The sequence below is a fragment of the Carcharodon carcharias genome, chromosome 6 (genome assembly GCF_017639515.1).
Source record: "Carcharodon carcharias isolate sCarCar2 chromosome 6, sCarCar2.pri, whole genome shotgun sequence".
In the NCBI taxonomy this organism is placed as follows: domain Eukaryota; kingdom Metazoa; phylum Chordata; class Chondrichthyes; order Lamniformes; family Lamnidae; genus Carcharodon; species Carcharodon carcharias.
This window is the reverse complement of record NC_054472.1, coordinates 10,816,592-10,828,826: the sequence shown is the minus strand read 5'-3', so window position 1 is coordinate 10,828,826 and position 12,235 is coordinate 10,816,592. Positions and strand designations below refer to the sequence as shown.

The 12,235-nt window shown below is 40.7% G+C and overlaps 1 protein-coding gene across 3 annotated transcripts in view; it reads right to left on the bottom strand.

The window, feature by feature from the left end:
- Positions 1-1,496: 1,496 nt before the first annotated feature.
- Positions 1,497-12,235, bottom strand: part of LOC121278741 (zinc finger protein 236-like) — a 137,804-nt gene continuing 127,065 nt past the window's right edge. For all 3 annotated transcript variants that reach the window (XM_041189124.1, XM_041189126.1, XM_041189125.1), the window contains 3 exons: positions 9,948-10,077; positions 5,767-5,943; positions 1,497-3,913 (listed from right to left, as the gene is read on the bottom strand). In XM_041189124.1, coding sequence (XP_041045058.1) covers positions 3,783-3,913; positions 5,767-5,943; positions 9,948-10,077 — 438 coding nt within the window. In that variant the 3' untranslated portion in view covers positions 1,497-3,782. The remainder of the gene's footprint in view (positions 3,914-5,766; positions 5,944-9,947; positions 10,078-12,235) is intronic.

The window sequence follows — 12,235 nt, the reverse complement described above, 5'->3', positions numbered from 1 at the left end:
TTATGGTCACTATCTCCAAAATGGTCTCCCACTGCTACTTCATCCACTTACCCAGCTTCATTTCCTAAGACTAAATCTAGACTTACACCCCCTCTCGTTGGGCTTGTTATGTGCTAGCTAAAGTAGTTCTCTTGAATGCATTTCATGCACCCTTTGTGCCTTCACACTGTTTGTATTGATATTAGAGTAGTTGAAGTCCCCAACGATTACAGTCCTATTGTTTTTGCACTCAGAAATCTGTCTACATATTTGCTCTTCTAACTCCCTTCCACTATTTGGGGGTCTATGTGTACAGTCTTAGCAATGTGACTGCCCCTTTTTTATTTCTGAGCTCAACACATATGGCCTCATTTGATGCTTCATTTAGTATATCAACCCTCCTCACAGCTGTAATTTCTTTAACCAATAGAGCTGCACCACCACCATTTTTATCTTCTTCCCTATCCTGCCTGAAAACTCTATATCCAGGGATGTTGAGCTGATCTCCTCAAGCCAAGTTTCCGTTATAGGAAAGGAAATCTAATGGGAATTGGGGGAAAGCTCAGTCTCCACTGGCTGGACTCACACCTAGCACAAAGGAGGATGATTGTGGTCATTGCAGGCCAATCATCTCAAACTCAGAACTTTGGTGCAAGAGTTCTTCAAGCTAGTGTCTGAGACCAACCATCTTCAGCAGCTTAATCAATGACCTTCCTGCCACCATAAAGGTCAGAAGTGGGAATATTTGCAGATGATTACAGTGTTCAGTTCCATTGCCATTCCTCAGGTAACGAAGCTGTCTGTGCTCACATGCAGCAAGGCCGGGACTCTCCCCATCGTTAACATCTTTGAGGTCACTCTTGGTCAGAAACTGAACTGGACCAGCCATATAAATTCTGTGGCTACAAGAGCAGGTCAGTGGTTAGGAATTGTGCAGCAATTCCCCAAAGCCTGCCCGCCATCTACAAGGCACCAGTCAAGTGTGTGATGGAATACTCTCCACTTGCCTGGATGGGTGCAGCTCCAACAGCACTCAAGAAGCTCAACACCCTGCAGAACAAAGCAGCCCAACTGATGGGCACCCCATTCACCACCTTAAACATTCACTCCCTCCACCACATCATGTCAGCAATGTGTACCATTTTCAAGATGCACAAGATTTCGACACCTCCTCCCAAATGCACGATCTCTACTGCCTAGAAGAATGAAGTCAGCAGGCGCATGGGAACCTTGCCTTGGAAATTTATTGACCGTTTTGCTGTGGCAAAATCCTAGAACTCTGTAACAGCCCTGGGGGAGTACATACCGCACACAGGTTGCCACTGTTAAGAAACTGCCTCCTTCTCAAGGCCAGTTAGGGACAGACCATAAATGTTGACCTAGCCAGCGACACCCACATCCCATGAATACAAAATTAAATCAATTATCAAGAATAAGCTTGAAAGCTGGGGGTTGAGGTGCCACAGTTGCACACAGTGCCTCTGGCCTATGAATGGGGAGAGAACGGAAAAAAAAAGTTAGGTTTCCAATTTTTATTCGGCACTTCACAACATTCTGGAGTCAACAGAAAATCATTGAAATTTTAATTAGTTATTAATTTCAATAACTTCAGATTTTAACTACTTATGCAGAAGCAGGTGCTGGTCATATTTCCAAAGTTACCATTCACACCTGGTCTATACCCAGCTTTTGTTTCTTTACTAGTCCCAAAAGCATCCCCTTTTGCCTTGAATCATCATCCCTTCATCACTTTCCACCCTATCACAGACCTTCGACTTTTGTCCTTTCCCTCATCCTTTTCCCCTGCCTCCCTATTTGTGTAAAAACTGTTAAAATCGCTTCTCCCAGATCTGAAGAAAGGTCATGGACCTGAAACATTAACTCTGTTCCTCATTCCACAGGCATCGCCTGTTCTGCCAAGTGTTTCCAGCATTTTCTGTTTATATTTTTAATTTTTATCTGTTGAGTTTGGCGGAAAATTTTCCACAATCAAACAGCATGCTGTCCCTCTACATTCACTGTATATAAAATTATGAGGGGCATAGATAGGGTAGACAGGAAGGAACTTTTCCCCTTGGTGGAGGGATCAATAACCAGGGGGCACAGATTTAAAGTTAGGGGCAGGAGGATTAGAGGAAGAATTTTTTCATCTGGAACTCTCTGCCTGAAAGAGTGGTAGAGGCATAATACTTAAGAAGTATTTGGATGTGCACTTGCGATGCCATGGCATACAAGGCTATGGGCCTAGTGCTGGAAAATGGGATTAAAATAGTTAGGTACTTGTTTGAGCGGCGCAGACTCAATGGGTCGAAGGGCCTTTTTCTGTGCTGTAGACCTCTATGACTGACTGACACATTTATGAATAATTATTTATCCAAAGCTTTCATGGAACACTCCCCCAACGAAAATGAGCATCTCCAGAAGAGATGGGGAACAAACTGGGAAACAATGCATTTTCCCAGAAACAAAATGCAACACAACAGTTATTGTCCACTTGAAATAATTTAAAAAGCACAAAGCTGCTTATTAAAAACCAATAGTATTATTTGAAATATCTTGATTTAAATACATTACACATACTTACAAAAAAAATACCCTTGTGTCACAAATTATACAATTTATATACAAAGTACTTAAATTGTTAAACCAAAAAACAAGCTCCATTGGAGACAGAAGAAAGGTTCATCCTTTGATCATCATTCAAGATGCTTTTTGTTAGATTTATATGCTACCAGATTTTACAAATGTCACAGAGTTTTTACAGCATGTTCCAAAGTCAAATCAAAAAATGATGCACAAGGTTATATCAGGGTGGGGGGCAAAATTAACACTTTTGTTATATAATACAATGCGAAAAGTACAATACTGGAAAGAAGTGCCCGTGTAGCAACAGTGCAAACCGAAAATACCTTAGCCTTAGGATGTAGACAATATATACAGCTATGCACAAGTCCCCGGTCTAGAGACTAAAGGTTTTATCAAATGCACAAAACATTGTGCTACATACGTAAAGTGGGGAACAACTATAAAAATAATCTTTGGAATGCAACAAAATTCACCTTTACACAATCGGCTATTTATTTTGATACACGGAATAATTATATATTCTGAAAGTCAGTCACACCAGTGGCGAGTCATAACACTACAGATGAGTTAAAACATTCTGAGTAACTACCAGGCAGATCATAATTAAAAGTTCTCTGGAAATATGGCAGCTGATTTTCTCTGGCGGTGGCAGAGCTATGGAACGGTCAGGTGATGGGAGATATGGAGCACAGCTCCCCCCACCTCCACCCCCACCGCTGTCTGTCATTCTGACTAAGCAACCAGGCCAATTCTAATTCAGGTCTGCGGTGCTACTCTTGATACCACAGCAGTAATTGCGCCCTGCACAGCAGGAACGAGCCAAGGCTTCCTCCGCAACAGGTCTTCAAATATAGATAAGTATGTGTCAGTACACTTCATTATCCTGCATCTTCTTGAACTTGGGAGGTCATTCGCTTTTGCTTTAGAATACCATTTAGCATTGCATGCTGGCTAGACATACACAAAGTACTTCATGATTTTAGCCCTTTAAGCTCAAGGACAATTCCTTGTTTTAGCAGTTTATTTCTACTTTGACATAGATAAACAAACCTGGTGCCAGTTTGACTTTTTGCATGACTCAAGTGTGGTACCTTTCAAACTCCTGACATAGAATAATTTGAAGGTCAGCAGAAATAATTTGACCTATATAAAAAGTTTGTTGAACATGCAATTTCTTGCACTCAAGCAGTGTGGGGGGGCGGGGGCAGGGAAATAAGTTAATGGAATACATTAGCTATCCTACAGTGCCATTCATTAGAAGATTCTGGAACGACTTCCACCAAGTCTAGGCCACGGCTTACATCATCGCCTTCTTGTTCTTGGCTGCTTCCTGCGTCCTGACCACCGCCTGCAGGACCAAAAAAAAAATGAAAATCCTTTAAGCTCATGTAATCATTAGGTCTTTTGACCCCCCCCCCAAAGGATGTGTATTAATTATGCACAATTTCCAATATTGTAGCTAAGCGCTCTTTCTCCTGCTAGGGCGGATCATTCAATAGCTTTCATGATTTTTCTCCACACTGGGGAGGAAGAAGTAGGATTTGTGGACAATGCCTGGTGCAACGGTGATGAAGCACCTCGAACAAAGGCCTGAGGTTCACTCCCAATTGGGCTTCATGCCTCGTATCCGTATTACAAATGAGCTCTGGACATCAACTGCATGTCGCAGTGATGGAGCCGTCCCCAAATTGGCTGACACCCAGTCAGTCTGCAGCTGAGCCCAGGGAGGGGTTTAAGGTGAATGGGAGTGGAGGCAAAGTGTGCAAGGTGATCAAAGTCCACAGTATCAATGGATTTCCTGCACCTTCACGCTCCATGGTGGGTAGCTAACAAAAACCTGTTCTGCAGGTGCCCTCTGAGGGTTTCTGGTTAGGGCTACGATGACCTGGAAAAAATGAACAGCACATTTCTGTTGAATCTGGCACTGAGGTCCAAAATAACATGAAAGGCCCCTGACTAGCACATTCAGGAGACCCAATGCCTGTACTAGATGGGTGCCCTGAGCTCCCAATTTGGATTAAGGTGAGGTTGAACAGAGGTTGTGTTTGGAAGTTGATCCCCCAACATGAGATGTGCATCCACAAAAGGCAAGCACCAGAGACCACTTCATTCCTCATTGTTTTTACCTAATACATGTAAACTTGCACTAAATAACTCCAACACGAAGGTTTAGTTGCAAATTTAAATGCAACAGGAAAATTATTATTATAGCTGCCATTCCAGTTGGAAGATCATGATGTAATGTGTCCCCTCAAGGAAATATATTGTGGAATAAGCGTTGTGATGAATACATAAACTAGTAACTCAGTTCTGGGCACCATACTTTAGGAAAGATGTAAAGGCATTAGAGTGTGTTCAGAAAAAATTCATGAGAATGGTTCCAGGGAGGAGAAATTTCAGTTAGATAGATAGATGGATAGATTGGAGAAGTTGGGGCTGTTTTCCTTCGGGAAGAGAAGATTGAGAGGAGATTTGATAAGAGGAATTCAAAATCATGAAGGGTCTGGAAAGAGTAAAGAAGGTAAACCTGTTTCCACACGTGGAAGGTTTGAGAACCAGAGGGCATAGATTTAAGGTAATTGGCAGAAGGAACAATGGATACATGGAGAAACTTTTTCACGCAGCGAGTGATTAGGATCTGTGCTGCCTGAGAGTGTGGCGGAGGCAGGTTCAATCGAAGATTTCAAGAGGGAATTGGATTATTATCTGAAAAGGAAGAACGTGCACCCACTCTAATACCTTCACATCTTTTATAAAGAATATGGGGGGGAAGGCAGGAGAATGGCACCAAGTGCATTGCTCATTCGAAGAGCTGGCACAGACATAATGGGCTGAATAGCCTCTTGTGCTGTAACAATTCTGTGATTGTACTTATACTTATGTTCATCTGAGGAGTGGCTAGTATCCCTAGATTTTCCACTGAGTCTCCAAGCTGTCAGTGTGGGAAAGCTGAGTTTTTGGGGTAGCGGGTGAATACAATAATTTTGACATGCACATAATCTCCAACTGGGGAGTGGCCAGAGAGATTTTACAGCAGCTGCAGAGTTGAATCACAAGAGATTCATTCACCTCTGGGTGATTCACCTTTTAAATACAGCCCACTCCCCCACGCCACCCCGCCTTCTCAGACAGCTTTTTACACCCGTACCAGTACTTTTGTTTCTCAGAATGGTTCACAGGTACAATCACTATAACACTAACCAGGAAAGCCATGTGCCCTCTTCATGTGTATCTTCATATTGCCTTTTTGTGTGAAAGAGATTCCGCAGTAATCACATTTATACGGTCTCTCACCAGTATGTTTCTTCATATGTACTTGTAGTGCATTTTTTTGGTTGAAGGCTTTTTCACAGAGGCTGCACTGAAATGGCCGTTCACCTGCAAAACAGCATAAAATACTTTCAGTTACAATGACCATTCTCAAATGTATTTCCATCCATTCTTACAGGATACACCAGCAAGTTGAAAATAATTTTGAAAGTTTCGGGCAAAAGCTCAGACTCTCAGACATCTACAACACAGGAGGAGGCCATTCGGCCCATCGTGCCTGCACGGGTCAACAAAGATCTGACTACACTAATCCCACTTTTCAGCGCTTGGCCCATAGCCCTGGAGGCTATTGCAACACGAGAGAATATCTAAAAACTTCTCAAATGGTACTAGAGTTTCTGACTCAACCACCCTCTCAGGCAGTGAGTTCCAGACTCCCACCACCCCCACCGGGTGAAAAAATTTCTCCTCAACTCCCCTCCTAGCCTTCTACTTCTTAAAGGTAAGCATACAAGTTCATCTTTATTACTTTCTAAAACTAGAACAATTTTCGTGGGGATCTGGGTTCCAAAAGTATATTGGAGCACTGCGCTCTTTCATCTTTTTCAAATAGGCATTTAATCTAGCTGAGCACATAAAATGAAAGTTTTCTCCCCTCAGCCTCCAAGACTCAAACCCAATTATTAGCAGGTAATTTTAAACTATACCAACACACAATTCACAGTCAATGTAATAGCTTCCACACAGCATTAGATAGCTGTGTGAAATGCAGCATTCCAGTGAGTATTTATACAAGGATGGCACAGTAAAGTAACAGTTGGAATCTTACAATTGCCCCACATTACTGAGTTCTGACTGTAGCTGTTATTGTGAGGAAACACCTTGGGGGGGGAGTTTTAGGGAGGATTGCAGAATTTTGTTTCCCCAAAGTCTAAGCAATTTGTCATAAAGGTGGTATCCCAAATAAAAAAATAACTTCCCATTGATTGTAGAATGCACTGAAGTAGTAGCACCATTTCAAATGGAAATGTTATAATGAATGTGGAACAATGACATCCAAACTGGTACACATTCAAAGTCTATCAATAAACAGGACTCAACAGTAAGCTTTTTGAACACAAAGATCTAAAGCACCAACAAGCAATGACTATTTGAATGGTGCTTTGTGCTGGGAAAGTTCCTGATATTGACTCACTAGTATGTAAGGTGACTTTAGATAGAATCACATACTCTGTTACCCTGATGGATACGAAGAATAGAACCTTACATCAAAGGAATGTATTACACCAAGACTGATGTTCACCCTTTCTTTAATTCTGAATAAAACGTGTCATGGTACTGATTCAATATCATCTTCCAAATATTCGTATCTCTGTTTTTCACATAACCTCTATGATTCTGAAGCCTCAAATACCTTCCCTTTTTTCTCAGTCCACAACTAAATTCATTCTGCTTACAGTGTTTCCTCATGTAATATCATTGCTTACTCATGGCGCCACTCTCACAGGACAAGGCTTTCCAAAATCCCAACATGGCTAAGTCCTTAATCATGATTTGGATAAAAATTTAAACCAACAATATAATTCGAGTTTATTCATTTATATAGGAAATATCTAGTGAGGCATTTGATTTAACTAACAGGAGCCACCCTTAAAACAGCATAAGTATTTCAACAGAATACCAGAAGACTTCCAATCCCTTGACCATTTTTGAATGCACTGCTAACATCTCCTTAGAAACAGCTTTTGAAGTCATTGAACAGAGTTGTTAAGACAGCACACAAAGAAATACAGGCGGTACAACTTGAAAGAATGCTTGGATAATAAGTAAAATAAATATTCTTAAGCAGCCTATGTGATAGCAGATAAACTAGTTTTAAAAGGATAAACAGCTGTTTTGACTGTGATATTAGTGGGGTACTACTCAAATTGAAATGGGTTGGTCATATGCTAATAAGGACATGAAGGGGAGTAAATTTTTAGTGACACTTTATGTAAATTGTTAGATCTGCTGAACTTAAATTCTTTTAAGTTAGGCACAAATGTATTGATGCAACTAAAATTAATCTCTCTAAATTCAATAAACCTTTGAATATGGTTTGAGAAACACTGGCTTGTGCGTAAAAGATAATTCACTCAAAATATTAATGGGACAATTTTAGTATGTTTTTCTTCAGCTGACAAATGAAACTAAAATTCTGAATGTGTCTATTTCTTTACATTGAAATGACCTTGTTCATTTACAAGCCTGCACAGGGAGAAGGGAGGGACCGAATCAAATTTGAGCCCTGATCTCCTCAATATCTCAGCGCTCTTTGCAGGGGGAGTTGCTGCCTGGAGAGTTCCACATCACCAGCAAGGGGGAAACGTCAATCACAGCCTTTCAAGACAGTCTCTAGAGTTTGCAAGCAGCTGGTTGTGGCCGCTGGGGTGATCGGAGGACAGGCTATGCTCCAGCTATCTCAACAGCAAGAGTCGTCATATTAGGTGGATAAAAGAGAGAAAAATAGTTAAAATGCCCTCACTATGAGAAAAGAAAGTTAAAAAAAGTGGAAAAGGAATGGCTAGAACACACAACCAACTCTTCCTCCAGTGTTTATCATATCTATTGGGTTAGAAGTCCTTTTTGCAATGGCTGTTGTGGGAGGGGTTTTGAAGGGGTGGGGCCGAATCTCAATCCAATTTTCAGTGCATGCAAGCTCACAATACAAAGCTATATTCAACCTAATAGGCAATGTCACCCAACAAGGGTACAGTGATACATTGGTAGTGTAGTAAGTGGTTATTTCCTGACACTCAAGTTAAGGGGAAGTGGGAAAATATACGCTGCATCTAACTCATGCAGTAGTTGACCTGCAGAATTACTGGGCACAGATGAGGTGTGAAAGGCAAGAAAATATTCTATCCTATACAACAAGTGTATATAACTTCAGACTCAAAACAGAAAGCGGAAAAATATAATAAATCATGTCATGTTGTATCATGTCATGATGACTGTTAAACAAAAATCTCTTTATAACAAGAGGTAGAGGGGAGAATTGTGAAATACTAGACAAATTCAGATCAATTCTCTTCCTCTCTAACTGGATAAAGATGAACTGAAACTGTCATGTCATATTTTGTTAGAATTGTAGATATTAAATTGTATGTTGATGTGGCTTTAAATCTAGATTAAACAAAATGAAATAAAGCTTTGAAGTGTGCAAGAGTCCAATGCATTTTCAACCACCTTATAATTCTTATGCTAAATTACAATGCATTTGAGAAATTACTACTTCTGAACAAATAATGATCAAAAATTTCTACACTGCAGTAAATGATCTCAGTCGCCATATGCCCAATAAGTGAACAAGAACTGCAATCATCTTCAATCTTGTGTCTAGTAAATAGCAATTCAGATGGAGGGATTAAGATGCACAGTCTAAATTATGCACACCCTTCCGTCATCAAAATTCAGAATGAGGTTGTGAAATTCATAAATAAATTAGGTTGCTAATACAGTTCAACACCAACACCACCCGCCCCCCACCCCGGGCGACTTTTCTTTTTCTCTTTCTTTGGTCCTCTTAAACAAAAACTTAATAGTTGAAATAATTTGCAGTTCTGTTACCAGTCAGCCTTAAGACAAATTCAACACAATTGAAAATGATTCATAGAATCATACAGCACACAGGGGGCAGCTATTTAGCTCATCATGCCTGTTCTGGCTCTCTGAAAGAGCCACAAAATCGTCCCACTTCCCTGCTCTTTCCCCACAGTCTTACAATTCTTTTCCTTTTCAAGTATATATCCAATTTCCTTTTGAAAGTTACTACTGAATCTGCTTCCACCACCCTTTCAGGCAGTGCATTCCAGATCATCATAACTCTCATCGACGCTGGCTTTTTTTTTTGCTTGCTGATTTAAATCTCTCCCCTCTGGTTCTCAACCTGCCTGCTTATAGAAATAGTTTCCCCCTATCTATTCTATCAAAACCCCTTATAACTTTGAACACCTCTATTAAATCTCCCAAAACTTTTCAATATGAACCATACGAAATTTATTTAAGGAAAATTTCCATCATTCCACCCTTGTACATTGTCCATAATATCCGAGATATTGACTGATGAATACCTGTGTGGATCCGATTGTGCCTCTCCAGCTGGCTGGGCTTAGCAAATGCCTTGTCACAGGATTCACATTTGTACAGTTTAGGCTTCTGACTGCTAGGTGAAGGTCCAGGTTGGTGGGTCTGAAGATGGTCCTTTGATTAAAAATAACATTTCTAATATTTACAATTCCGCAACACACATCAGTAAATACTAAATGCTTCATGAAAATATAGTTAATACATAATTATGGCATAATTTTATCGGCACATAATTTTTCACTATAGCATCATGCAGCACAGGGAGAGGCCTTATGGCCTGATGTGACAGTGCTGGTTCTTTGAAAACGCCAGATCCACAGCCCCTCTTTTTGTAGGTAAGCCTGTAAGTTCCTCAACCTCAAGTGCCTTCCAACACCCTTTTAAACTTATTTATAGAATCAGCTTGTACCAACTTTTCAGCTAGAGCGTTCCAAACCCTGACAACACTGGAGAAAAAAATAAAATCTCATCTCCCCTCTAGATACTTTACCAATAATTGATTTCAAATATACGACTTCACTAAATGGAACATTTCTGCTCTAAGTACTCTTATCAAAACCCCTCATCGTTACTGCTATCAGGTTACCATTAATTTTCTCTGCTCCAAGAAAAGCAGTCCTAACTTTTCCAACTTCCCATAACTGAAGACCCCCCCATCCCAGATAACATTCTGATAAACCCCCTCTGTACACTTTTCGGAGGCCTTTACACACTTCCTGAAGTGTTATGCCCAGATCACTCCAGTTGAGGTCTAACTAGTAAGTTATAAAGCTCAAGTCAGTGGATGAGGCTCCCAAATGTATATGTGGGCCATTAACGCTAGTGGGCGGATGCGGCTTGTTAATGCACTTTTTGTTAATTGGCCCTACATTAAATGTATCATGAAGGAACTTCAGAAATTAACAGGCACGTATTTTAGTTCTGGCTAAGTGAAGCTCAACATAAAACTTACTGCCTGCACATTTTAGGGATCATCTTATTCGTGCAACTATCCTGCAACTTGAGTCCGCTATATCCTTGTGTTGGATGCCAGCTTAACGGGGAAATGCAGAAAATTGGGAGCATCCAGCCCAGAAAGGGGCAAATATTAGAACAGCTTTCATAAAGGATCAAAATAGGTTTGAAATATTTTTCATGCTTTTTGGGGAGAGGAAGGGAGGGATGGCATGCAGAAAAGTCGAGCTTTCTTTCACAGTATTTCATTTCAAAGTGCAAGCAGGGAACAGAGTTGTGCGGGTAAATGGTGGAGTTGTATGGAAATCGCTCATCTTTTGGTGGCTGCTGGAGTGCGGCATGAGGAACAGTGCTCTATTTGGCATTTCAGGGCACCCTCAACAGATAACTGTGGTACACCCTGCTTGTTAGGAGGTGGCAACCAGGTTCATAGGTTTGTATGGTGCTGTAGGAGGTTGGAACAGCACTGTTCATGTTAAGGAACATGACAATAGACAAAAAAATAGACAACAATATTGTTTACCATGACACAAGACCGCACTGCAGGTTGATACCTGCTACTTATGCCACACCTGCTGTTCACCCATGCAAATCCTCATTTGTTACCTTACAGATTTATCTTTGCATTTCATGCAAACCTATATTTCAGCAACACACCTTTCAATTACGTCACCACATCAAGTCACTGTAACACAACCTAGCTGCATGACGCCTGGCCAGTTATGGGCACATGTTAGCCACATGCCCATCACTGTACATGTGCTCCTTCAACTTACAGCATCTTAAGGTTCTGGTTGCAAAGCCAGACGGCACAAAATTCAAGAGAATACATCCCAGGTAGAAAAAGGCTCAAAAATCATTATGCTCCCTTAGACCAAGTCATAATTGGCATCCTGCCACATGAGAAGATGAAGGGAATAGGTAGGCAATTGTGAAGCAAAGGTTTCTACTACATTCAGGCTCAGTGTAATTCAGCTGTTATTTCATCCTCCTATTAGTGCTGAAATGTCTATCCGATTCCTAAAAATTCTTTTATATTATGATGCCCATTACGAACCTGTACAATAAGATTTTACAACATGAAACTATTTCTATAGCGTTAATAATGGAAATAAACTTGAAAGGAATTAAATAAATTTAAACGAATTAAATAAAAACTGCTACAATGTTGACTCTTAACTGTTGTCAGAAATGGTCTAGCAAGCCACTCAATTGTGATCAATGCAGCTGCTAACCAGCATCTTCTCAAAGGTAATCAGGGAAGGACAATAAATGGTGGCTTAGCCAGCAACGCCCACACCTTGTGAATGAAGAAAGT